At 32.9% G+C, this 27,082-nt stretch overlaps 6 protein-coding genes and 2 pseudogenes across 6 annotated transcripts; 2 read left to right on the forward strand and 6 right to left on the reverse strand.

Moving 5' to 3' along the window:
• Window positions 1-183: 183 nt before the first annotated feature.
• Window positions 184-2,778, reverse strand: LOC146938621 (uncharacterized). Its single transcript, XM_085752537.1, has 4 exons — window positions 2,430-2,778; window positions 2,226-2,323; window positions 684-1,118; window positions 184-597 (listed from the first exon to the last, which is right to left on the reverse strand). The coding sequence occupies exons 1-4, from the start codon at window positions 2,476-2,478 to the stop codon at window positions 343-345; spliced, it is 837 nt and encodes a 278-aa protein (XP_085608663.1). The 5' UTR covers window positions 2,479-2,778; the 3' UTR covers window positions 184-342.
• A 179-nt stretch (window positions 2,779-2,957) lies between these two features.
• Window positions 2,958-4,055, forward strand: LOC146938622 (F-box protein SKIP23-like). Its single transcript, XM_085752539.1, has one exon. It carries the CDS (start codon window positions 2,958-2,960, stop codon window positions 4,053-4,055), a length of 1,098 nt encoding a protein of 365 aa, XP_085608665.1.
• Window positions 4,056-6,994: 2,939 nt separating this feature from the next.
• Window positions 6,995-9,127, reverse strand: LOC146938623 (cytochrome b561 and DOMON domain-containing protein At5g48750-like; annotated as a pseudogene).
• Window positions 9,128-9,304: 177 nt separating this feature from the next.
• On the reverse strand, window positions 9,305-11,473 carry LOC146938624 (cytochrome b561 and DOMON domain-containing protein At3g59070-like). Its single transcript, XM_085752540.1, has 2 exons — window positions 10,727-11,473; window positions 9,305-10,023 (listed from the first exon to the last, which is right to left on the reverse strand). The coding sequence occupies exons 1-2, from the start codon at window positions 11,348-11,350 to the stop codon at window positions 9,502-9,504; spliced, it is 1,146 nt and encodes a 381-aa protein (XP_085608666.1). The 5' UTR covers window positions 11,351-11,473; the 3' UTR covers window positions 9,305-9,501.
• A 2,400-nt stretch (window positions 11,474-13,873) lies between these two features.
• On the reverse strand, window positions 13,874-15,246 carry LOC146938625 (F-box/kelch-repeat protein At3g23880-like). The gene has a single exon (XM_085752541.1). The coding sequence runs from the start codon at window positions 15,224-15,226 to the stop codon at window positions 14,045-14,047; it is 1,182 nt and encodes a 393-aa protein (XP_085608667.1). The 5' UTR covers window positions 15,227-15,246; the 3' UTR covers window positions 13,874-14,044.
• A 1,560-nt stretch (window positions 15,247-16,806) lies between these two features.
• On the forward strand, window positions 16,807-19,942 carry LOC146938626 (F-box protein SKIP23-like; annotated as a pseudogene).
• Window positions 19,943-22,017: 2,075 nt separating this feature from the next.
• LOC146938627 (uncharacterized) lies at window positions 22,018-22,413 on the reverse strand. The gene has a single exon (XM_085749661.1). The coding sequence runs from the start codon at window positions 22,411-22,413 to the stop codon at window positions 22,018-22,020; it is 396 nt and encodes a 131-aa protein (XP_085605787.1).
• A 2,601-nt stretch (window positions 22,414-25,014) lies between these two features.
• On the reverse strand, window positions 25,015-27,015 carry LOC146938628 (cytochrome b561 and DOMON domain-containing protein At5g47530-like). The gene is made up of 2 exons (XM_085757858.1): window positions 26,383-27,015; window positions 25,015-25,546 (listed from the first exon to the last, which is right to left on the reverse strand). Exons 1-2 carry the CDS (start codon window positions 27,013-27,015, stop codon window positions 25,025-25,027), a joined length of 1,155 nt encoding a protein of 384 aa, XP_085613984.1. The 3' UTR covers window positions 25,015-25,024.
• Window positions 27,016-27,082: the final 67 nt, after the last annotated feature.

Here is a 27,082-nt window from a genome sequence, read left to right on the forward strand (position 1 = left end):
TTTTTTAAAGAACCGAAATTTATTCCATAATATAAAGGCAAACTCTCTATAACAGTTATTTTATTTGGTAAAGACTCCTATATTTCCCACTATTACAATGACTCATCACTCAATCAAAAATGATATTTTAATCTACTTGAAATAATAATTGAATGTGCATCTGTATAAGGTGTAGGACCAGAATCAAAATTATGAGGAAAAGACTTCAAAAATTTAAATCTAAAAAATAGAAGGATCTGATAGAAGCAAATGCTTGCAAGGTTCCGAAGAAATTAAAATAACACGGTGGATCTGCTAAAAGAAATAGTTTGCAAGGTTCTCAAGAAATTAAATAAACGTTCTCTAATTGTAAACAACATCGAGATAAATGCACTCATTCATTCCTGCCTTCAGAGCTCCCAATCTGATCTTGACACCTTCACGTAGCCTGCGAGCCTCCACAAACCTCTTCCAATGCCCACCAATCCTGCAGTGTTCGCAAGGAAGAGTACCAAAAATCAAGTCAAAGTCCCATATGTTACCGCAGTCATCCACAATCCTCACATTGGTTTGAGAAGTATCCAGCATCTGAGCAATAGTTTCAGTGTAAATGAGTATCTGCAAAAACCAAGATGGAAGCAATTTACACATAGTTCATGAAAAACTAACGACAAAATTAAGTTTATAGGAAAAGTGCATCGTACCAAATCACCCTTTCTCACATCATGGTGGGATAATTTTTTTTCGAAACTTATAGTCATATTACTAATATTGTGACTATAACAGAGAAGAGATGTTCTTGGTTGCAGATGGGGGTTGAAAGTTGGTTGGACATTAGTTTTGTCAATAAGGAAATTCATGGGGGGATCAAAAACGGGATAGGTGATAGTCTTGTGAAACCTATCAGTTAGCTTTATATCGAATCGTCCACCGCCAAGAAAAATCAGTTTAACCCACGCACCTAGACCAAGACCATAAAAATCGCGAATTGCTTTCCATCCCTTTGTTAGAAAAAAGTTACCATTGATGGCATCGACCAAGACCTCAAACTGATTTCCTTTTGGATCAGTTAATGTTGCAAAGCGTCCAATCTGATCTCCAAAATCACCGCCAAACATTCTCGGCAAGCATACGATAGCCTGATGAAAACAACAAAATCATAAGGAAGCAGGCAGATGGTAGTCTTAAATTAGGAAGACAAATATATATATGTAAGGAAGCACAAAAATAATAAGCAAAATCGAAAATTAGAATATTATATAGAAGTGCAAACAAAAAAATAATAAGCAAATAAAAATGAGCAAAAATAATGAGTGAATAACATTATGCAATCGGTCATGATGATCTCACAGAAATATTGCAAAGATTAATTAGAGGGTCAAGCTCTGCATGCAACAAAACCAAAAATGAAAGTCTAAAAACAAAATGGTATAAAAAAAAAAAAAAAAGTTTTTATATAGGTATCCATTAAAACAAAAACAACAAATAGTGTAGAACATATACTTATAGGGCGAAATTGTTTTCTTTTTGTTTGCTTGGCAGAACATTATATAGAAGTGCAAACAAACAAATAATAATGATGGACGCACAAAAATATATATGTACGGAAGCACAAAAATAATAAGGAAAATCATCAAATAGAACATTGTATAGAAGTGCAAAATTGTTTATATTATAATGATGGAACATTATAGGGCGAAATTGTTTAAATTAGGAAGACAAATATATATATGTACGGAAGCACAAAAATAATAAGGAAAATCATCAAATAGAACATTATATATAAGTGCAAACAAACAAATAATAAGCAAATAATGATGGAAAATAATAAGTGAAGAACACTATGAATTAGAGGGTCAAGTTTTGCATGAAACAAAACCAAAAATGAAAGTGTAAAATCAAAATGGTACAGTGACAAAAAAAAAAATGTTTTTATATAGGTATCCATTAAAATTAAAACAAAAACAACAAATAGTGTATTTGAGGTGACTAAAATTAGAGTTACATATACTTATATGTATATTATAATGAAGCACAGAAAAAATTAAATAAGAGACCAAAAACACAGAAGGACAAAAGTTTAATTAAAATTAGAGTTACATATACTTATATGTATATTATAATGAAGCACAGAAAAAATTAAATAAGAGACCAAAAACACAGAAGTACAAAAGTTTAATTATAAGCACAGAACATTATAAAAATCAAGGAAAAGGATAGTTGAACAATGAGGAAAGTATACTCACAGTTTCAACGTCATAGTCGACGATGTATGTTCTATATTTGAGTTGTAGCTTGTTGATTGCCTTGTCATAATCTGAAATTGGGTTTGTTAATAGAGGACCTGTCAATGAAGGAGAGTGAAATATTGGTTATGCATAAATTGCAAGGAAACAAAAATAATATAAACAGTAGCAAAAAATCGTTACATAAAACAGCAAAAATAATACCAGTTAGGCAGTGATAGGAGAGGAGAGTTTCCATGTTTCTTCCAGCCATAGGTGAAGAAAAGGAGAACGAATTTATGTTAGGGTTGGAAACAATATAGGAAGCAAGTCTTTTGTTTGATTTGCGGTTTATGTGTGATAGGAAACAACTTTGAGCGAGAACAACAATTAAGCAAGTCTATTTGCGTGTTTATCTGTTTATCTGTTTTATATTTTCCCATGTTTATCTGTTTATCTGTTTTCTATTTTCTCATGTTTATCTGTTGTGATTTTGGAAGAATTGTGCACCAAGTTTAGTTGCAAGAAAATAGAAAATTGTGAACCTCTAATGTTTATCCGTATTTTTCTTTTAATTTTTCTTTTTATTTTCCACAACCAAAGTTTGGAATAGGGTAAAATAGTAATTAATATCATTAGGGCATCACAAAAATTAGGGCGACAACAGAAGCTTGGGGCAACTTTTATATATAGTATGACAAGACAGAAACCCTACTACCCCAAAACCCTAACAGGAACGGAAAAACATCATCCATGGCAGCAGATTGGTCGCAACTTCCGTTTGAACTTCTGCGACTAATATCAGAAAAACTGAACAACAGTGAATTCTACCTTCTTCGCTTTCGTTCCGTCTGTTCCACTTGGCGTTCTTCTTCAATTCCCCTTAACAACCATCAAAACCCTAAACCCTTAAAGCTTCCACATTTAGTCCCTAAAAAAACCATCACCAACGTTGGTTCCGTCAACAGCCACCTCATAAAACACAATATCCTTATAATCAAACCACCACTATGCCATCAAACTCTCCACCACCGCCCTTGGTTGATTAGAATCGGCCCATATTCTAATGGTAAAATCCAACTCTGGCACCCTTTCTCATTTAACCAACTTTTACCATCAACGTTTTCTAGTGTCATTGACTTCAACAAACTTTCTATACTTGATTTTGGACACGTGTCCTACATCCACCAGACTGTCTTACGTCGAAATACCTGTAGCTTCTTTGTTGCCACGTATCAGGGGGAAGAACCTCAGGTAATCGTCACAGTTGACTTCTTGGGGGAGCCTATTATCTACCGGTGTGGGGACCATCGTTGGACGAAGGTCCCCAACATGTCAACCTCCCAGAGAGGAAATTATTTGTGTGTTTTTAAAGGGCGGCCTTGTGTTGTAGACAAAACTGGTCAGACTGTGATGATCGGACCCGATTTGAGCATTGATTTGATGGCCAAGCCTGTGTTTGGTGGGAAAAGTAAAGTCTTGGTGGAGAGTAGTGAGTTTGAGTTGTTGCTAGTGGATATCTATAGAAATTGTTATCTTGAAATTGTATGGATTGATGTGTTTAGCCTTGATGAGAAGGAGAAAAGGTGGGTGAAGTTGACAAATTTAGGAGATACGGTTTTGTTCTTGGCGTGTCAAGGTTCCTTTTCTTTTTCTGCTTCCGCTTCAGATTTGGGTTTCGCCAATGGGAATTGTGTGATCTTTAGTACAAGTCGTGACTTCTACGGTAAAGACTGTGGGATGAGTGTTTTTCATTTGGATCAAGGTCGAGTTTCGCCTTTGTCTGATTATCCCGAATATTTCAAGTTGTTATGGCCACCTCCAGAGTGGATCACTGAGCTGCATTCATAACAGAGTATGTTCTCTTGCATCAAAAGTTTTCTATCATGATAGTGCTTGATAGTACATTGTTGTTTTGTTCGATTGGATAAACTTTGCAACTAGTACTTATGGAATATAGAAACAGATATATTGCAATGATCTTATGGAATATAAAAACAGGGAAAATCATTGAACTAAATATCACATGTAGTAGAAAATGCACATTCTAGTTTTCTTACTTCTGGTATCAAATTTCCTTGTTGTGTAGGTAAATATAGACAATAAGTCACGCTATTGAAAATGCAGAACAAACGGTTTTCAACATATGAATAGTGGTGGATTTAAAACATAGCTTAGTTAAGAGAATGTGAAGTAGGTACCTCTTTTTAAAACTTATGTTTCTACTTGTCATGTTTCCTTGCTTAGACTAAGATACACAGTTAGATGCGACAATGTTGATGGGTTTGATTGTCTTCTAAATGAAAACTCTTGGTTTATTATTTGCTTTATTTGAACTGACATTGTAAAAAATGCAATTCTGAGTTACTTATCTATGACTTGATTTGTCCTCTTTGTTTCTTGTTTCGTGTGATTATGTTCTAATACTTCATCCTTTTATTTGTATCTATTTAGATTGGAAGTTTTCTTTGCTGTATGTATACCTTGTACAAATTATTACTTAATGTGTAATTATCAGTATTAGAGATAAAAAATCTGTATTAGGATTAACCGATTAACAGAAACTTTTGTCTCTTTAAACAGGGTCGAGGAAAAGAAAAAGGACATGAGACACAAAATTGGGTTCAGGTCAAAACTTGGCATTATGCAAAGTTAATCTTTTATTATTGAAGTTGATCTTTTGTTTTTCTTCTATTTGTTTTGGCATGATATAATTGAATTTGTTCCCTTCCATATTTCAACTAGTTTATGCAGTTGGAGTAAATCAAAATAATTGAAAGAAACTGGCCAAATGGTATCAGTGTCACCCAAAAATGCTCATTTTTATCTTTTGGAATTGAGAAGTTTTCTTTGCTGTATGTAATCATGTACTTAATACTTTATGTGTAATTCTCACTATTAGAGATAGAAAATCATTTTATCAATTTAATTTTATAAATTTTCCTTGACATGATTTATTCGGATCTGAGACATAAACTTATGTCATGTAGTTTTTAACATAAAATTTTGTCTCTTTAAATAGGGGCGAGGAAAAGAAAGAGGACATGAGACCAACATTAGGTTCATGTCGAAACAAGGCAATATTTAGGTTCAGTGAAAAAGGCAAATGTTTCCTATATATTTCCGACAACACTTGGTATTTTGTTTCATTTCACGGTATTTCTCATGCTTGATAAATTGAAAAGAGATATTAATTGATATTGATTATGAATTGGTTACCTCTCAAAAAAACAAAGATATATTGATTATGAATTGATTGATTAGTTTGATTTTAGTAATGCACCAAAGTGATTGCACGAAGTAGTAGCAAAACGTGTATTGTTAGGCTCCTTAGATTCAACACACCAAAAACCATGGCAGTACTCAAACAGCTGGTTCTGTTGGTTTTTATACAAAAGTAGCAACTCAACGTATCTCTACAAACTGTCAAACGATGTGTGGTTCCGTCGCCAATCCCTTTCCATTTGGAATCACCAAAGATTGTTCCCTCGATAGAACGTTCCTCATTGATTGCTACAAAACAATTTCAACACCAAACTCTACACCATACGAACCTTTCTTCTCAAATTCTAACCAAAGGGTCCTAAATATCTGTCTCAATGGTAAACTATGTGTTGCTTGGCCAGTAGCCAGTCATTGATATGCAGTAAAAAACATACTTGTGAGCCATTAATAAAAAAGCTTCACCATTTAGTGAGATACTTAGGACCCTTCAGTTAGTATTTGTCAAAGGAAAAATCTTTGGTGATTCCAAATGGAAGGGGAATGGTGACGGAACCACACTTTGTTTGAAAGTTTGGAGAGATATGTTAAGTTGCTACTTTTGTATAAAAACAACAAGAACCGAAATCAGAAGCAGCTGTTTTGAGTACTGCGCAACTATGGTTTTTTGTGTGTTGAATATAAGGAACCTAACAATAATTCTGCTAAAATACAGAACAATTGAGTCGTTCTTCACGTAATAATTCAAGGAAAACAAATAAAAGAAGCTAAGGTGGCACACTTTTTGGTTAGAGATTCATTTGATCAAAGAATTAGTGGTTTCAAGGACCACTACTAGACATGAAGAAGCGAAGCTTACCTTCATACTAGACATTGTTCCTAACAGTTTTGAGCAGATTCCTAAGGTTGAACGATGGAAGAGAAGAACATAGGAAGTAGGCAAGTTATATTGCAATGGATTAAAAACATATTACAAGACACAGCTATGGGAGAAATAAATGCTTACTGCTTAAACAAAGATATCAGGTAAAACTTTTGCTTAGATACACACATAAACGGTATTTAATAGATGTATATATCAATGAAACAACATTCTGATCAACCATTATTAACATTCTTGTCACCATTTACTACATAATATTGTTAACCACCAGGAAACAAAACAAAATGAAGATCATACAAAACATAAGTGAATAAGATGAAATGGAAAGGAAAGAAAAAAGGATCATAAACTGAAAAGCCTAAAGCTCATCCCCTTTTGTAATTTGACAAAACAAACAGGTCATGGTTTATAAGGCAAAGCCTGCACATACATTGCATATTCAAGTCAAGATGAAGGATTTGCAAAATGAGTTCGGCATTGTTTGTTAATATCTCTCTTGTTGTCACAAACGTATTTAGTGAAATTTGATTTAGTTCGGAAACAGTAGGAACCTTATCCTCCTGCATTGAATTTTTGTATCTGCTAACACATGCTTCAAATCATAATCCATTTTTTCTTTTATGCTTTCTTTATGTCCAGTCAACAATTGTGTTCAATAGTTATGGTTTTTAGACTTGAGAATATTATCTTATAGCCAATGATAGCGGTTGTTTTCTTCCAATAAACAAAATAACGTTAAAAATACAAAAGTAGAGATTGTTCAACATAATAAGCAAAGACAACCAAAAATATCTGTAATGCGACCCTTTAGCCTTATCTTCCCTATACTCCAAGTTCTTTACTCTTCTTGTTCCATAGCCACATAATCCAAGCAACAACTTCTAAGCTCAAACCAATTAAAACCAGACATCCAATTACACAAGCATAGATATTGGTTGTGTAACCAACTAAGAAATGAAAGATGTTCCACCATATTCTATACTTGTGATCTTTCTTTGGCCTAAGAAAAATGGCAACACAAACTTGAACAAGTGCCAAAGTCATTAGAGTGATTCCAACGCATCTATGTGGTGTGTTGTGAATTCCTGGTTGGTTTCCCATATATAAACCTGTGGCAAAACCAGCAGTGCCGAATAATAATGCTATACATTGACATGCTCTATGCAATTGAAACCATGTTGATCCTGTTGGTCCTTCAAATCTCTTCAAGTGGCGAGCCATTATTACTCCAATTGGCATTAGTGTTCCCTAACTTATAACATTAAAAAATGCATGTACCTTTAGAGAGACGGAGTGTTAGTGATCATACAAACTACTAAAATTCAAAGTTCCAAACAAATAATAATAATAAATAAATAAATAAACAAAAAATGTTAGAGAGATCACATGTTTGAGAGATTAATACATGATCGAACTAACAAATATTATTTTATTTTCACTTCGTTTTTTACTTTTAAAATATACATACTGTTATTATTTTGAGCCGTTTTTTTCTTGACAGTATGAGCAAATCTTTTTTGGCATGAAAACAATATAATATTTCTTATAATTGATATAGAAAAATAATAAATCTAGACATTTTGTTTAAAAAAAATAAAAAAATCCAGAGATGGTTTCCTAAAAGCATGAAATCGATATTTAAAACTCACATCCTCATCATGACAATATAATAAAAAACAAAAAACATAAGATAGCAAATATAATACTTGACCCAAAACAAATTCAAATATAAAATACAACAAAGAACTTATCCAAAACCGTTTCAAACTGATTTGTATGAAATTATATATTAAAAAAGAAATATAAGATATAAAATTCCCTCAAAAAAAAATATAAGATATAAAATATAGATACAAATATAAAATATAACAAATTGCTTATCCTTTGTAAAAAAAAAACAAACTGCCTATCCAAAACCATTAAAAAAAAACTCATCTAGGAAAAAACAATTTGACATACATATTTTTTTTTGACGTTGACATACATATACTCATTAACAATAACGTTTTGTCAAAAATTAAAAAAATCTCCTTCAAAACAAAAATTAAAAAAATCTATAACCTCCCTTTTAAAAAAAAACAAACCTACAACATCCAATTTAACACATTGGTTTGACAATTTATAAGTAAATATGAAAGAGTGATTTTTTATTAAAAAATAAAAATAAAAAACAAATAGGAAATTACTTACGATTCTTATATAGTTTGATTTTTGACATCAATTTTCCACCAACACTCTGAGAGACAATATTTCCAGATTGAAAATCCAAAGTTCCAAAACTTTGAACATTTGCTCCCGTCAAAGCATGAGATCTCAATCTTCCATCACTAGATATCAATCCTTCTTGCCATGCATGATTAACTAAACTGACATTTTTAGGAAGTTGCAAACTTGCAAATATCATCATGCTTCCATCTAGGTACATTCCCGAAATATAATACACCGGAAGACTAATGTTACCCTCTTGTAACATAGTTTGGTAAGTTGTTATTGATGAAGTATAGACTTTGAAACTTCCATCAAAGTTTCGATGACCGATTAGAGCTTGTGATCCTATCATGCCATTCGAATTAGGGTTTATGGCCCAAGCAATCCAACTAGAATCCTTTACATTAATTTTCTTGAATGCAACATAGACAACGCTAGTTTTTGGGTTATAGTTCCAATAAAGAGAGGAATCTAAAACGGGTAGGTCACTACATCTTGCATAGTTAAGATTATTTGGAAAAGTGTATGAGTTGCATGGTACCGAGGTTGTAAGGTTGATGAACGATGTGAAAAGGGTGAGAAGCAAAAGAAGTTTTGGAATCGAAGCCATGACTTAAGAAAATATTCGATAATGTTTTGAATGACGACTTAAGAAAATATTCAACAATGTTTTGAATGCTATGAATTCATGGATCCCATTGCCTACATTTATAGTGGTCACACGCTTTCAAAAGTTTGTTAGAAAGAGGTAACAAACCCAACAAAAAATAATAATAATTTCTATGCATTATTTTTTTTTTCAACATAAAATAATATGAACTTATAACAATACACTAACAAAATTATCTTATAGCCAATGATAACAGTTATTTTCTTCCAATAAATAAAATAGCGTTAAAAATACAAAAGTAGAGAGATTGTTCAACATAAATAAGCAAAGACAACCAAAAATATCTGTAATGCGACCCTTTAACCTTATCTTCCCTATACTCCAAGTTCTTTACTCTTCTTGTTCCATAGCCACATAATCCAAGCAACAACTTCTAAACTCAAACCAATTAAAACCAGACATCCAATTACACAAGCATAGATAATTTTATACATGATATTTCCCCCCAAGATGTCAAAGCCTTTGAAGACGTTCCATATAGCTAAGATAATGGTTGTGTAACCAACTAAGAAATGAAAGATGTTCCACCATATTCTATACTTGTGATCTTTCTTTGGCCTAAGAAAAATGGCAACACAAACTTGAACAAGTGCCAAAGTCATTAGAGTGATTCCAACGCATCTATGCGGAGTGTTGTGAATTCCTGGATGGTTTCCCATATATATACCGGTGGCAAAACCAGCAGTGCCGAATAACAATGCTATAGATTGGCAGGCTCTATGCAATTGAAACCATGTTGATCCTGTTGGTCCTTCAAATCTCTTCAAGTGACGAGCCAATATTACTCCAATTGGCATTAGTGTTCCCCAACTTATAACATTCACAATTGCATGTACCTTTAGAGAGACGGAATGTTAATGATCATACAAACTACTAAAATTCAAAGTTTCTAACAAATAATAATAATAAATAAATAAATAAATAAATAAAAATGTTGGAGAGATCACATGTTTTAGAGATTAATACATGATCGAACTAACAAATATCATTTTATTTTCACTTTTTTTAATTTTAAAATATACATACCGTTATTATTTTGAGCAGTTTTTTTTCTTGACAGTATGAGCAAATCTTTTTTGGCATGAAAACAATATAATATTTCTTATAATTGATATAGACAAAAAATAAATCTAGACATTTTGTTTTAAAAAAATAAATATACTACTTGACCCAAAAAAATTCAAATATAAAATATAACAAAGAACTTATCCAAAACCGTTCCAAACTGATTTGTATGAAATTATATAATAAAAAAGAAATATAAGATATAAAATATAGATACAAATATAAAATATAACAAATTGCTTATCCTTTGTAATAAAACAAACTGCCTATCCAAAACCATTAAAAAAAACTCATCTAGGAAAATTAAAAAAAATGTTTTGTCAATATACTCATTAACAATATTGTTTTGTCAAAAATTAAAAAAAATTTATAAGTAAATATACAACAAATAGGTTTGACAATTTATAAGTAAATATGAAAAGAGTGATTTTTTATAAAAAAAAATAAATAAAAAACAAATAGGATGTTACTTACGATTCTTAGTTTGATTTTTGACATCAATTTTCCACCAACACTCTGAGAGACAATATTTCCATATTGAAAATCCAAAGTTCCAAAACTTTGAACATTTGCTCCCGTCAAAGCATGAGATGTCAATCTTCCATCACTAGAAACCAATCCTTCTTGCCATGCATGATTAACCAAACTGACATTTTTAGGAAGTTGCAACCTTGCAAATATGATCATGCTTCCATCCAAGTACATTCCCGAAATATCATAAACCGGAAGACTAATGTTACTCTCTTGTAACATAGTTGAGTAACTTGTTATTGATGAAGTATAGACTTTGAAACTTCCATCAAAGTTTCGATGACCGATTAGAGCTTGTGATCCTATCATGCCATTAGAATTAGGGTTTATGGCCCAAGCAATCCAACTAGAATCCTTTACATTAATTTTCTTGAACGCAACATCGATAACACTAGTTTTTGGATTGTAGTTCCAATAAAGAGAGGAATCTAAAACAGGTAGGTCGCTACATCCTGCATAGTTAAGATTATTTGGAAAAGTGTATGAGTTGCATGGTATTGAGGTTGTAAGGTTGATGAACGATGTGAAGAGGGTGAGAAGGAAAAGAAGTTTTGGAATCGAAGCCATGGCTTAAGAAAATATTCGATAATGTTTTGAAAGATGACTTAAGAAAATATTCAACAATGTTTTGAATGCTATGAATTCATGGATCCCATTGCCTACATTTATAGTGGTCACACGCTTTCAAAAGTTTGTTAGAAAGTGGTAACAAACCCAACAAAAAATAATAATAAACTTGTTTTAAAAAGTTAGTTTTATTATATCTTTTTTGACTGAGGAAAGAGGTAACAAACCTAAAAATATTGATAATGGAAAAACGTAACAAACTTGTAGATAGCACTTAAATAAATAAATAAAAAGATAAATAAAAGACGCATCACCATATATTATATAAAAAAATAATACTAATTAAGGAAAAGGAATTCAACGATTTCTTAAAATAAAAATAAAATAAAATGAGTATTCATAGATAGTGCATTTAAGATACTCAAATAGTAGTATTGTAGTTGAAAGTCTTGTCAAATATGAAATTACTCAACAATATTTGTCTTACACAAAAGAAATCTACTTTCTACCACAACCTACTTAAAGGAAAAAAAAAAAAAAAAAACAGGCTTCTACATTACACTGAACACTGTACATCTATGAAGGCAACTAAACAAGTTAAAATCAATCAACTTCCTCATATCCCTTATAACTACTATTTACATTACATTCTATCAAATTAACATTGAAACTCAGATTACAACAAAGCATGAGATGATGGCAAAGCTTTATAATCAGTGCCATGGTTTCAAATTTCAGTTGCGATTACGCTGAGAACCTTCGCATTGCGGTAAAATGCAAAGAACAAGAATATCAGATTAAGCTTTTGTTCTATCAGATTAACATAGTAATTAAGCTTTTGTTCTAGTTGCTTAATGGCACTGATTATAAAGATTTGCCACCATCTCAATTAAGGGTAAAATATTTCAATTCGAACACGGGTCATCACATTTCGCCCTCATCATATTTGTCTTTATTTGAGTATATGTGACCATTAGCCCAATAGCAAAATAAATTAGTAAAAGATCAGAAATTTTATGTGCTTACATGTTGCCAAACATAATTCGGATTTCTCAAAATAGGAAGAAATTTTGCATCGACACTTCTACTAGCGGGTTTGTCCGGTGTTCGATACTGACACACACGATTACTTTCAATTTTGTTATTTTCTTAAATCATTACCGATGCTAATGTGTTAGTGTCGTTTTCAGTGTTCTTGTTTGTGTCAACACTTCATAGAAGAAATTACAACAACCGCAACTACTCGTGAAAGCGCTCTGAGGAAATGTGTGGTCCAACTCTCGCAAGGCATTGTATGGATAATTTAATGAATGGCTAATTCATCTTATTGCTTGCATTGTGCTTTGATTTAATGTTTGTTTCTCATAAATTAGAGTTTGTTGTTGTGTAAATTTTGTGCTTTGTTACTTTTTGGAGGTTAAATTGTTGCATGAGGTTAATCTACATTGCTATCATAATTCTTCTGTGAAGCTTATTCGGGGTCCCTCTGTAATTGCAAAGGCTAAAACTTCGGCATATTTCTGCACTATTGAAAATGATGACATAGAATCCATGATATTTACTCTATTGAAAATGACAAAGAATCCTTGATAGATTATGTTAGTGCGTGATCTTTTATAGGAAAATGTTCACCGTAGAGTTGGTGGTTATGTTAGTCTATGGGATCGAACTTTGGGCTTCCTTAAAACTCTTTCAATGTCCCTTAGCACACTAACTACGCTACCTATGCTAAACAAGGCTAAAGAAAGTTGCTTTTCCGCGAATCCTTTGCTCTCAATAATTGAGAGTTGCTTGTTGACGGAAAAGCATTCCTTTGTTAGGGAGTGAGAAGTGGCGTCGTTTTGGTAATCTTCCTCACCGACATCGGTCATTCCGAGTTCAGGACCCAAGCAAAAATGAATAAACATTTTTCAAGGGGAAAAACCAACGCAGATATTCCCATTCCACCGGTAGAACATACCTTAATTTAGAGGAGTGTTTTTCTCTACGACGATGTACTGATATAATCTATACCATTAACTATCGAAGGATGACACCAAAGCTTACCTTCATATTAAACATTGTTCTTGACAGGATTGGCTTTGTTGCCTTTCTTAACAGTTTTGAATAGATTCCTAAGGTTGAACGATGCATGAGCCAATTAGTTTTGAAATACAGCCAATCGGAACAACCATTGAATGAGAGAATATTAGGCCTTCATTTTAAGGGCTGGAATCAAAGCTAGCCTTTTCAATAATAGTAGAAGCTCACTTCAAACCATTGTCAATTTATTGTTAACCACCATGAAACAAAACAAAATGAAGATGGATCATAGACAAATTACTTCTGCCTTGTGTGAGATAAAAGCCTAACTTGCTCACATTTATAATATTTTATACACTAATTGTGAACACCTTTATATCTATCAAAGTTTTCCTAACCATTCACTAAGAATCACATGCATGATACACTTTGATTTTTCAAGCTCAGAATGAATGGGACAAGATTTGAAGCAAACATTATGAAATTTGAAGCTCAGAATGAATTTAACATTGCAATTTCTCAAGCTACATATTCAATAGTAATTAACAATGATAAATAAAGTCAATAGTAATTAGAACAAGTATAAAATACATAACATAAATGGAAATTAACATATAAGTTGCAATTGAATTTAAATATCGAGCCAGGTAGCACCACATTGACATCCTCATATCAGAAACAAGGTGATATCAAACTCTCAACACAAACTTCTAAGATAATCGGACTCTCGATGTCTTGTGTCAAGGCTTTCTTTAAAGTACCATTTTTGAAATCATAAACGGCCAAATTTAATCTCGGCCCTGATAGCGAACAATCCATTAGCACTTGGTCATCCTCGTAAATCCATAGTGGCTTGGCATATGAAGATAAAAAAGAATCATTCATGTCGGGAACACGAAACAATTTAGTCCAAGACTCTTCATTTCCATATTCCTTCATCAACCAAACATTAGATAACTCCAAACTGCGCGCAACGAAACACAAACAATCCCTCAAAACACCCAACAACACATACAACACATTTTCCCCTTCATAATTAGGGGGCAATATTCTTCTATATGACTCAATAACCAAATCAAAAGAAACAACACTATGATTACCATTATTCTCATATGCAATCCAATTAAGCGAACCACTCACGAATATGAGCGATTTACAATCAAAACGACCTGGAGGAGGTAAGTCCCCATGAATCATTCTCCAAGAATTAGTACCCAAAGTATAAACCATTCCTTGGGTTTTGGACTCCTCGTTAACACAGTCATAGGAAAAAACAGCAATCACCTTGTAAACATCAGTTACATGATCATAGCCAAATCCATAATTAACAAGAAAGCATTGTCGTTGAACTTTAAAAGAAGGCAATATTTTGAATTTTGAAATGGAAGGATTAAACAAAAGGACCTGGGTTTGTTTAACAATACTAAGGTCTCTAATAGCCAAACAAAGGATTCCATTGCAAGACCCAACAATTTTATTGTATAATGGGTCAAAAGGACAGTGTAGTTGGGTGTTTTTAGCTGCTGCAGAGTTAAAATTGGAGCCATGTGGGTGAACAATGGAGTGAAGTCGGTAAAAGATCAGCGTTGACTTCTTATCATAAGTATCTACGTAGGTTATTACGAGGTTGTGGCGAGCGGTTGATAAGCGAAGGTGTTTCTTAGCAAAATTGGGATCAGAAATTAGGGTATTGAAGGACTTACTGAGGCATCGAAGTTGTAGGAGGAGCTTGACTGGAAGTCTGTATAGAATCTCTGACACCAGTTCGAATGGGAGATCTGGAAGTGGGTTGGAAGAGATCAATTTGGTATTCAGTTGCTGCCTCTTGGTAGTGGTGGTGGTTGTTTCCTCCATTGACAAGAAACGGCGTCGGATTGGTCACTGTTGCCCTAGCTATATGATGTACTGAGTGAAAAGAAGGAAATAATCCGCACGTTTTTTTTTGTTGAAGGGAATCCACACGTCTTTGTTTAACAGTATCTTTGAAATTATAAAAAATTGTAACAAACCCAATATAAATAAATATTTGTTTATCTTTTTCAATAAACACAATGATTTAACAAATAAAATATAAATATTTGTCTTTTTCAATACCACCAATAATAGAACAGTAATATAAAAAAATTTGTTGAAATGTATAATTAGAATTATAAAAAATTCAACTCAAAATCTCAATCACCTTCCTATATAATATTATTATTATTGTAGTGGAATATTTTCTATTTTAATAGGATTTCATCTTTTTAATTAAAATTTAAAATAATATTATTAAAGGATAAAATAAAAAATATAATAGTTTAAATGTAGGGTAAAATAGGTAATGAAAAATTCAATCCAGAGTCATGTATTTTAAGCCTATTTTCTTTATATATACTATATATAAAGAAAATAGCATGTTTTGCTTTTTTAGACTGACTTTTTCTCTTTTCAAAGTTAACCTCAACTTTCAGTACAAATAACACATGTGACAAATAGATAAGAGTAAATTCAAATATTAAAATAAAAGTGTAACACACATGATATGAATATATATATGTCCATTTGTTTTCCTTTATCCTTTCAAAAGGGTATTAAACTAGAGGAGTATATCTATACTTACTTTTTCATTATTTCAATTATACTATTAAACTTGTCAAAAAATTATACTATTAAAGAACTTTTTCTATAATAAAGATTGTTGTTGGTATCATTAAAAAAACATTTGATTATATTTTTTGTTATATTGGTGGTGTCATTAAAATAGATAATCATTTTAGTTTGGTTTGTTATATGAAATAGATAATCATGGTTAGTTTGGTTTGTTATAATCTGAAATCATGGTTTGTCATTAAAAATGATTATTTGATTTCCATAAAAAAAGGGGTATTAACCCTTTTTGTTTTAATCAAAATCAAAATTTCATAAAAAATGCACCGTTCATATTTTTAAAACGTTGGTGCAATAAAAAGAGCAGAAACGCGGGCACGTGAGTGTCTGTCTTTTCGAAGTATAAATAATATAGATAATGATTTTTTTCATTTTTTTATAAAGAGAGAGCTTTGAATAAGGAAAGAGCCAAAAAATTTACCTCCTACTAAAACACAATTTTGACTTTTTTTTTGGCGTGAACCCTTTGGTTGTCAAGAAAAATGACACTGGTATTCTGGAGTTCGGCTGTGACTGAGAGGTAAGGATAGCATGTTCAAGAATTGTTCCATCTAAGAATCGAACTTGCTTTTTGAAGATTCAAAAGCCATAAATAGAATGTATGAAGCAATTTTGAATTTTGAAATGGAAGGGTTAAACAAAAGGACATGGCTATGTTCAACAATAATAAAGTCTCTAATAGCCAAACATAGGATTCCATTGCAAGAGCCAACAATTTTATTGTATAGTGGGTCAAAAGGAAAGTGTAGTTGGGTGCTTTTAACTGTTGCAGAGCTAAAAATGGAGCGATGTGGGTGAACAATGGTGTGAAGTCGGTAAAAGATTAGCGTTGACTTGCGGGTGCTTAAGAAGAGGTTGTGGCAGGTGGTTGATAAACAAAGGTGTTTCTTTGCGAAATTGGGATCAGAAATTAGGGTATTAAAGGACTTTGTGAGACATCAAAGTTGTAAGAGGAGCTTGACGGGGAGCCTACATAGAATCTCTGCCACCAATTCGAGTGGGAGATCGGGCAGCGATGGACAGTCGGAAGAGATGAAGAGTGAACATAAGAGTGATTTTAGGGTTCCAATCAATTTGGCAGTCAGCTGCTGCCTCTTGGTGGAGGCGGTTTTTTCCTTCATCTGACAAGAAACTGTTTCGCTTAGGTCACTGTTGCCCTCCCCATATAATGAAATAGAACCCAATGAAAAAGAATGAATGGAAAAGAAACGAAGATGTAATGAGTGAAATCTAAGTTGTTCAATTCCACTCTACTATGTTTTTTTCCTTCAATAAAATTTGTTTGTTTTCAAAAAAAATAATACTAAAAAGAAAATAAAACAGTGATGTATTTACCAAAATAAATAAAAAATATTACTTAAATTAAAACAAACGCTGTTGGAATTCTGGCACTAACAGGAACGGAAAAACATGCAGCAGATTGGTCGCAACTTCCGTTTGAACTTCTGCGACTAATATCAGAAAAACTGAACAACAGTGAATTCTACCTTCTTTGCTTTCGTTCTGTCTGTACCACTTGGCGTTCTTCTTCAATTCCCCTTAGCAACCGTCAAAACCCTAAACCCATAAAGCTTCCACATTTAGTCACTAAAGAAACCATCACCAACGTTGGTTCGGTCAACAGCCACCTCATAAAACACAATATCCTTTTAATCAAACCACCGCTATGCCATCAAACTCTCCACCACCGCCCTTGGTTGATTAGAATCGGCCCAGATTCTAATGGTAAAACCCAACTCTGGCACCCTTTCTCGTTTAACCAACTTTTATCATCAAATTTTTCTGGTGTTATTGACTTCAACAAACTTTCTGCCCTCGATTTCGGACACATGTCCTACATCCACCAGACTGTCTTACGTCAAACTACCTATAACTTCTTTGTTGCCACGTATCAGGGGGAACAACCTCAGGTAATCGTCACAGTTGACTTCTTTGGGGAGCCTATTATCTTCCGGTGTGGGGACCATCGTTGGACGAAGGTCCCTAACATGTCAACCTCCCAGAGAGGAAATTATTTGTGTGTTTTTAAAGGGCGGCCTTGTGTTGTAGACAAAACCGGTGAGACTGTGATGATTGGACCCGATTTGAGCGTTGATTTGATGGCCAAGCCTGTGTTTGGTGGGAAAAGTAAAGTCTTGGTGGAGAGTAGTGAGTTTGAGTTGTTGCTAGTGGATATCTATAGAAATTGTTATTGTGATATTGTATGGATTGATGTGTTTAGCCTTGATGAGAAGGAGAAAAGGTGGGTGAAGTTGACAAATTTAGGTGATACGGTTTTGTTCTTGGCGTGTCAAGGTTCCTTTTGTTTTTCTGCTTCTGCTTCAGATTTGGGTTTCGCCAATGGGAATTTTGTGATCTTTAGTACAAGTTGTGACTTCCACGGTCTTAATGCTAACCACTGTGGGATGAGTGTTTTTCATTTGGATCAAGGTCGAGTTTCGCCTTTGTCTGATTATCCCGAATATTTCAAGTTGTTATGGCCACCTCCAGAGTGGATCACTGAGCTGCATTCATAACGGAGTATGTTCTCTTGCATCGAAAGGTTTCTAATATGATAGTTCTTGATAGTACATTGTTTTTTTTGTTCGATTGGATAAGCTTTGCAACTAGTACTTATGGAATATATAGAAATAGAAATATTGAAATGATCTTATGTTTTGATTATGATTTTTTTTCTAATTTATACCTTCTTGTATAAATTGAAATCAGTATCTAGACTTGAATTTGTTCATAAGCTCCTTCATTTACTTTTTTCATATATTTTCTTCTAACTTTTTTTGTTGAGAATATTTTTTCTTCTAACTTTAGAACTAAATACTTGACTCACTTTTAAATGAAACTCAAACTAGAACATATTACTTATAAGTAGGGAGTTGAAAAGTGCAGCATGCGATTTAATGCAAAGGACTATAGTCTAGGTCTTCGACATTCGGAAAGATTAACAAAAGAGGCTCAGATTTGTTCATTAGAATTTATAGGAGGTTTACAAGAAAATTGTATTTTGATTAGAGGCTTTAATTTTGACGGAAGGTTGGAGTCTGTGGTAGTTGATCCAAAGGTTTTAAAAGAATTAAGCTAGGGATAGTTGTTGCTTAATAAGCCAAAAGGGAAAATCATTAAACTAAATATGACATGCTCTTCCCATAAGTTGCATAAATTGTAGTACAAAATGCGCATTCTAGTTTACTTACTCATGGTTTCAAATTTCCTTGTTGTATACTTGATATAGACAGTTAGTCATGCTATTGAAAATGCAGGTCAAACGGTTTTCCGGAGATGAACGAACACTCTTACTATTCATTGTCCTTATGGTATTTCTCTACATAATGGTGGATTTAAAATAGAACTTAGTTAAGTGAATATAGAGAGTAGGTAACAATGGTATTATGTTTCTTGGCTTAAATTAGATTAACTGAGCAACCAAAAGTTGAGGTTTTTTACTCTCTCGTGTTGTAGACAATTTTTAAATTTTCTTATTTATTGTATACTACGTCCATTTATAACGAGATATACAAGGAAAATGAATGGTAGAATATGGCATGGTTTTCTTTGTTGTACATAAATCATATATGTATTACTTAATGTGTAATTCTCAGTATTAGAGATAGAAAATCATTTTATCAAATTAATTTTATAAATTTCCCTTGACATGATATATGATAGAAAATCATATATGGTTTTCTTGCTCTGAGACACTTCTGTCATTAAGTTCTTAACATAAACTTTTGTCTCTTTAAACAGGGGCGAGGAAAAGAAAGAGGACGTGAGACACAACTTTGGGTTCATGACAAAACCTGGCAATATGCAAAGTTAATCTTTTATTATTATATCCTAACGAAAAGACAGTGTAAAGGCAAACGTTTCCTATATATTTCCCATAAGACTTGGTATATTGTTTCAATTCATAGTATTTCTCATGCTTGATAAATTGAAAAGAGATATTAATTGATATTGATTATGAATTGATTACCTCTAAAAAAAAAGATATATTGATTATGAATTGATTGAATAGTTCGATTTTAGTAATGCACCAAAGTGATTGCACGAAGTAGTAGCAAAACGTGTCTGAACTGCATTGTTAGGCTCCTTAGATTCAACATACCAAAAACCATGGCAGCATGGCAGTACTCAAAACAGCTGGTTCTTATGTTGGTTCTTGTTGTTTTCTATACAAAAGTAGCAACTCAACGTATCTCTACAAATTGTCAAACAAAGTGTGGTTCCGTCACCATTCCCTTTCCATTTGGAATCACAAAACATCGTTCCCTTGACAAAACGTTCCTTATTAATTGCTACAAAACAGTTTCAACACCAAATGTACACCATACGAACCTTTCTTGTCAAATTCTAACCAAAGGGTCCGAAATATCTGACTCAATGGTAAACTGTGTATCTTGGCGAGTAGTCAGTCATTGCTATGCAGCAAGGAACATACTCGTGAGCCATTAATAAGAAAGGGTCCTAAATTATATTTTTAATTTTTGTAGAAGAAAGAAAAAAGAAGGTGGATTTTTAGGAAACCAGTGAATCATGAAACAGTGAATAATACTCAACAAAGTACACCAACAAAGTTGAAGCATGATGTGGTTACTGCTACAAGGGCCCTGCTACAAGTGTGGCTCAAGGACAGATCAGGATGAGAAACATGCTCTTGCTGTGGCTATGGCTACCGCTGAGGCAGCAAGAGCTACTGCTCAAGCTGCTGTGGAAGTTGCAAGGTTGACTAAGAGTTCAAATCATGCTAGGGAGCATTATGCTGCTGTTGTGATTCAAACTTCTTTTAGAGGTTATTTGGTGAGTTCACATAACAGATCTAATTGCATGTTTGGAATTACTGCGAGTTTGACGAAATCACACTGTCACTGTAATTTTGTTGAAGCTCTTGCATGTTTAGAATCGCTTTATGTTTGACAATATCGTGGTGTCGCTTTCTTGCAAAATCACGATGAGTCATTGTGATTCTGCCAATTGACACAATGATTTTGGATCAGTGGCGTATTTGGCAGAATCACAATGTTTAACCGTGATTTGGCAAATACTACACTTTGGAGCTTCGACAAAATGACCGTGTCACCGTGATTTCGTCAAATTCAGTGTGATTTCACCCCATGTATTAAATTTTCTAACTTTGATAAGAAGTTTGTGTGATATGAAATTGAAAAGTACCTTTTTTCTCTCTTGGTGTGTGTGTGTGTGTGTGTGTGTGTGAACCTTGTAGGCAAGAAGAGCACTTCGTGCGCTTAAGGGGTTAGTGAAGTTGCAAGCTTTAGTGAGAGGTCACAATGTTAGGAAGCAAGCAAAGATGACACACTTTGTTTGACAGTTTGGAGAGATACTGCTACTTTTGTATAAAAAACAAGAACCAACATCAGAAGCAGCTGTTTTGAGTACTGCTACAACCATGGTTTTTGGTGTGTTGAATCTAAGGAGCCTAACAAAAAAGTTCAGACATGTTTTGCTACTATTTTTTTTATCTTATTTTGGTGCATTGCTAAAATGGAACGAATCAATCATTTCATAATCAATATTTTTTTTTTGGAAGGTAATCAAAACACATAATCAATATAGATATGACAGTGAAATTGGCAAATGTTTTCTATAAATTTCTAATTGGTTATTGATTCTCACTCTTTATTTATGTGCTTTTATTGATTCTATTACTTTCTTTATCTTGTATAATTGTCATCCTTTTGTTTTCGTCGTTAAAAGCTACTTCCAAAAGTATTCATAGTCATGACATGTTTCCGTCCAATCCTTAAAATATTTTATCTAAAATAGGGTGATATGACTGTGACATGTGTTAAATGAAGATTTTAAGAGATATTTCTTACAATTTCATTGATGTGGATCTTTTCTCATCATCGAATCATTTATCAGAATTTTTTTTATACAAAAGTAGCAGTATCTCTCCAAAAGTCTCGAATGAATATTTATTTTGAATGTAGGGCACATTGGACAATTTTGAATGTAGGGCAATTTTTGCGATAATGACCATCGCCTCAACACAATCCACATTTTCTTGAAACCTTTTCAACTTCATCCATTTCGGTCCTAATGCGAGTGGTATTTGGACGACCCTTTTTCGGTCTTCGCGTAGACAAATTCGGACAAAGTTCAAATCCTACATACGGGGGCCAATAACTCTGGTGGTGAACAGGGTTGAAACTTTTGTTGTAAACAACGCATACTTTCTCATTTCGGAAAATTGGGTCTATATAGGAAGAATAGTCATGACTGAAGCTCGAACATGCAGCTATGACATGTGAACATGGCATATGTAGAGCTTGGAATTTTCCACAGTCACACCACCTTGCTTGTATGTCGACCTTGTATTCTCCCTTTGCCATTTCTTCCTTATGATTGATAGTTTCACGAACATAGAAGGTGTACCCCATTCGAGACAAAGGAGGCTTGGAATTACTCACCTTTGTCAAAAAGAATGGTTGTGGAGTGACATGCGTTCTGAGATTGCTCAAAAAGAAACTCCAAGCCTCCTATGTTCTCCTTGTTGCAAATCAAACTAACACATGTTAAAAAATTAGCCTTAGGTTTACTTGATAACAAAGAGATAAGAAACTCTTGAAGTGCACAATTACCAGTTTTTTTTTTTTTTTAAATAATAAAAATGTCAAAACTAATTTTCATTATTTTTAGATATGTATTATTCCTAAATAGGATTTCATCTTCTTTCTATTACAATGATTCACTTCAAGAACCTCTTATCGAGTTAAAATGAACACAAATTTTAGAAAATGGAAACAGAAAATATTTTCACAAATAAACCAGCGCTTAGTTTTTTCTTTCTTGTTTCTAGTTTACGTTAAGAAGTTAATGTTCTTGTCTTGTGGGTGGTAGAGGCCCCTTCTGTGGAGACCTTCAACACTAGGGATGAAACAATTTTATCTCATTCTTGCTCTTCTCAACCGAAGATACCATTGATGCAGCATTGGAGGAGGATATTCAATAAGGATATATTGATATAGCACAAGCAAGGCATGACAACAATCTCACCTTGTTGGGAAACAAGTGTTGCTGAGCTACTAATGAATATGGATTCTTAACAAAGCAGAGGTTGTGAATTTACGCTTGTTCAATGCAGATACAGTTGAGAGATAATTAAAGACAAAGTTCGCTATCTAAAATTAACACCAGTACAATGATTCTGCTAATATACAGAACAATTGAGTCGTATTTTGCATAAAAATTCAAGGAAAACAAATAAAAGAAGCGAAGGTGGCACACTTTTTGGTTACAGATTCATTTAGTCAAAGAATAACTTATGATACAAGTAATAGTTATATACAAAGTTTAGTGGTGTGTATTTGTCTTCTTTGCATAGCATTCTATCAGATTATCATAAATTAAGCTTAATGGTGTGTATTTGTCTTCTTTGCCTTAGCGACGAGGAAAACAACCAAGAGTTCGGGATAAGAACTGTAACGTAGGTTTCAAGGACAGGAAGATCAATTTTAGGATCACACACTTGATTCCTCTACAAGTCTTGTAGAAAATGACATAGATAGAAAATGACATAGAATCCTTGATATTTGCACTATTGAAAATGACATAGAATCCTTGATAGATTAATGCTCAAATTTGTTGCTGAGCTACTAATGAATAGTCTATTCTTAACAAAGCAGAGGTTGTGAACTTATGCTTGTTCAACACAGATATAGTACAATGATTCTGCTAAAATACAGAACAATTGCGTCGTACTTCACATAAAAATTCAAGGAAAACAAATAAAAGAAGGAAAGGTGGCACACTTTTGGTTACAGATTCATTTGGTCACAGAATTACTTATGATACAAGTAATAGTTATATACTAAAAATATAAGTAACCCAAAAAAACAAAGATAGAGATTTCAAGATACTCAAATATGTGAACTGATGTGAACTTACTCAACCGTTTTTGTCTCATAAAAAATAAATGTACTTCTTCTACAACCTAATTAAATGGAAAAAAATACAGACCTCTAATAAATGTACTTTCTCCTACAACCTACTATTTACATTCTAATTCTATGAATTTAAGATTGAAACTCAGATTACAACAAAGCATGAGATGATGGCAAAGCTTTATAATCGGCACCATGGTTTCAAATTGCAGTTGCGATTACGCTGAGAACCTTCCTATTGCGGTAAAATGCAAAGAAATACGGTCGTAGTGATGCCATTCAAAGAGCTCTAAAACTGTTATATATATAGCAGCCACAGTCGCAATTTAAAACTATATATGATCAGCAACATCATATGTTTATGAATGGTCTCTAAAAAAATTGATTACACAGCAACATCCATATGTTCTACACTTTTACACTCAACACTAGAAGTCCGAGTCACCTTTCCAATGCTACTCTCATAATTAACATTCTTGTTATCACCACTCTCATCGTTGTCCCTGTCATTGTTACCACCATCATCTTCAATATCACCAACTTGGATACTTTTTCTGAAGGAGGTTTATCATTCTTGTTATCACCACTCTCATCAGTGTGGATGAACGATGGAAAGGTGAGAGAATGTAGAGGTGGGGCCTGTTCTAAGCCTTAATAAAATATGCACTAGCCAGATTGACGTTTTAGTTAAGTTTTATAATCAATATCTAAATTGTTGTGGCACATCTTGTTGTCACTACAAACAATTTACAAATATTTTCAGAGAAACAATTTACAAATATACAAAAGCAATAATAGTCATAAAGCAAAAGTTCCAGAATGGCACGACGGCAACAAAACCAATTACCAGAAATTAATCAGATAGCAACAATGAAGTTCACCAAACATTAAACAATCAACACAAATTAAATTCTATGCATGGTTTTTTTTCCAACATAAAATAATATGAACTTATAATAGAACACTAACATAAAATTATGTTATAGCCAATGATAGCAGTTGATTTCTTCCGATAAACAAAATAGCGTTAGAAATACAAAAGTAGAAATGAAAGACAACCAAATTTTGATTCCAATCACTATAATGCGACCCTTTAGCCTTATCTTCCCTATACTCCAAGCTCTTTACTCTTCTTGTTCCATAACCACATAATCCAAGAAACAACTTCTAAACTCAAACCAATTAAAACCAAACATCCAATTACACAAGCATAGATAATTTTAAACATGATATTTCCCCCCGAGATGTCAAAGCCTTTGAAGACGTTCCATATAGCTAAGATAATGGTTGTGTAACCAACTAAGAAATGAAAGATGTTCCACCATATTCTATACTTGTGATCTTTCTTTGGCCTAAGAAGAATTGCAACACAAACTTGAACAAGTGTCAAAGTCATTAGAGTGATTCCAACGCATCTATGTGGTGTGTTGTGAATTCCTGGTTGGTTTCCCATATATAAACCGGTGGCAAAACCAGCAGTGCCGAATAATAATGCTATACATTGACATGCTCTATGCGATTGAAACCATGCTGATCCTGTTGGTCCTTCAAATCTCTTCAAGTGGCGAGCCATTATTACTCCAATTGACATTAATGTTCCCCAACTTATAACATTAAAAAATGCATGTACCTTTAGAAAGACGGAGTGTTAGTGATCATACAAACTACTAAAATTCAAAGTTCCAAACAAATAATAATAATAATAAATAAATAAATAAAAAATGTTAGAGCAAAATGGAAATGAAAACAATATAATATTTCTTTTAAAGTATATATACTGTTATTATTGTGAGCAGTTTTTTTCTTGACTGTAAGAGCAAATCTTTTTTGGCATATGAAAACAATATAATATTTCTTATGATTGATAAAGACAAAAAAAATAAATCTAGACATTTTGTTTAAAAAAAATAAAAAAAAATCCAGAGATGGTTTCCTAAAAGCATGAAATCGATATTTATAACTCATTCTCATCATGACAATATAATAAAATAAATAAACATAAGATAGCAAATATAATACTTGACCCAAAACAAATTCAAATATAAAATATAACAAAGAACTTATCCAAAACCGTTCCAAACTTATTTGTATGAAATTATATAATAAAAAAGAAATATAATATATAAAATATAGATACAAATATAAAATATAACAAATTGCTTATCCATTGTAAAAAAAACAAACTGTCTATCCAAAACCATTAAAAAAAAACTCATTAATCAATTTGGCATACGTATATTTTTTTTTTGACGTTGACATGCACATACTCATCAACAATAACGTTTAAAAAAAACAAATCTACAACATCCAATTTAACGCATTGGTTTTTTTTTGGTAGTGGACGGAGTTTGAACCCCGGACCTTGCATATTTTTATGCATTGTCCAACCAACTGAGCTAAACTCACGAGGACAATTTATAAGTAAATATGAAAAGAGTGATTTTTTTAAAAATAAAAAATAAAAACCAAATAAGAAGTTCTTAGGTTGATTTTTGACATCAATTTTCCACCAATACTATGAGAGACAATATTTCCAGATTGAAAATCCAAAGTTCCAAAACTTTGAACATTTTCTCCCGTCAAAGCATGAGATCTCAATCTTCCATCACTAGAAAGCAATCCTTCTTGCCATGCATGATTAACCAAACTGACATTTTTAGGAAGTTGCAAACTTGCAAAAATCATCATGCTTCCATCTAGGTACGTTCCCGAAATATCATAAACCGGAAGACTAATGTTACCCTCTTGTAACATAGTTTGGTAAGTTGTTATTGATGAAGTATAGACTTTGAAACTTCCATCAAAGTTTCGATAACCGATTAGAGCTTGTGATCCTATCATGCCATTCGAATTAGGGTTTATGGCCCAAGCAATCCAACTAGAATCCTTTACATTAATTTTCTTGAATGCAACATCGACAATGCTAGTTTTTAGGTTATAGTTCCAATAAAGAGAGGAATCTAAAACGGGTAGGTCACTACATCTTGCATATTGAAGATTATTTGGAAAGGTGTATGAGTTGCATGGTATTGAGATTGTAAGGTTGATGAAAGATGTGAAAAGGGTGAGAAGCAAAAGAAGTTTTGGAATCGAAGCCATGGGTTAAGAAAATATTCGATAATGATTTGAATGCTATGAATTCATGGATCCCATTGCCTAAATTTAT

This window comes from Medicago sativa, chromosome 3 (genome assembly GCF_051527215.1).
Source record: "Medicago sativa cultivar Bolivia chromosome 3, Bolivia_mono, whole genome shotgun sequence".
NCBI lineage: Eukaryota > Viridiplantae > Streptophyta > Magnoliopsida > Fabales > Fabaceae > Medicago > Medicago sativa.

What these genes read in the sequence shown, in the direction of transcription:
- LOC146938622 (XM_085752539.1), top strand. Translation starts at nt 2,958, where the DNA reads ATGGCAGCAGATTGGTCGCAACTTCCGTTTGAACTTCTGCGACTAATA.
- LOC146938624 (XM_085752540.1), bottom strand. Translation starts at nt 11,350, where the DNA reads ATGGCTTCGATTCCAAAACTTCTTTTCCTTCTCACCCTCTTCACATCG. An exon ending in CAAAAATCAAACTAAGAATC is followed by an intron (nt 10,024 to 10,726) that starts GTAAGTAACATC and finishes GTCTCTCTAAAG; the next exon opens with GTACATGCAATTGTGAATGT.
- LOC146938627 (XM_085749661.1), bottom strand. Translation starts at nt 22,413, where the DNA reads ATGGGGTACACCTTCTATGTTCGTGAAACTATCAATCATAAGGAAGAA.
- LOC146938621 (XM_085752537.1), bottom strand. Translation starts at nt 2,478, where the DNA reads ATGGCTGGAAGAAACATGGAAACTCTCCTCTCCTATCACTGCCTAACT. An exon ending in TCGACTATGACGTTGAAACT is followed by an intron (nt 1,119 to 2,225) that starts GTGAGTATACTT and finishes TGTTTTCATCAG; the next exon opens with GCTATCGTATGCTTGCCGAG. An exon ending in ATGTGAGAAAGGGTGATTTG is followed by an intron (nt 598 to 683) that starts GTACGATGCACT and finishes TGGTTTTTGCAG; the next exon opens with ATACTCATTTACACTGAAAC.
- LOC146938628 (XM_085757858.1), bottom strand. Translation starts at nt 27,015, where the DNA reads ATGGCTTCGATTCCAAAACTTCTTTTGCTTCTCACCCTTTTCACATCT. An exon ending in ACCTAAGAACTTCTTATTTG is followed by an intron (nt 25,547 to 26,382) that starts GTTTTTATTTTT and finishes GTCTTTCTAAAG; the next exon opens with GTACATGCATTTTTTAATGT.
- LOC146938625 (XM_085752541.1), bottom strand. Translation starts at nt 15,226, where the DNA reads ATGGAGGAAACAACCACCACCACTACCAAGAGGCAGCAACTGAATACC.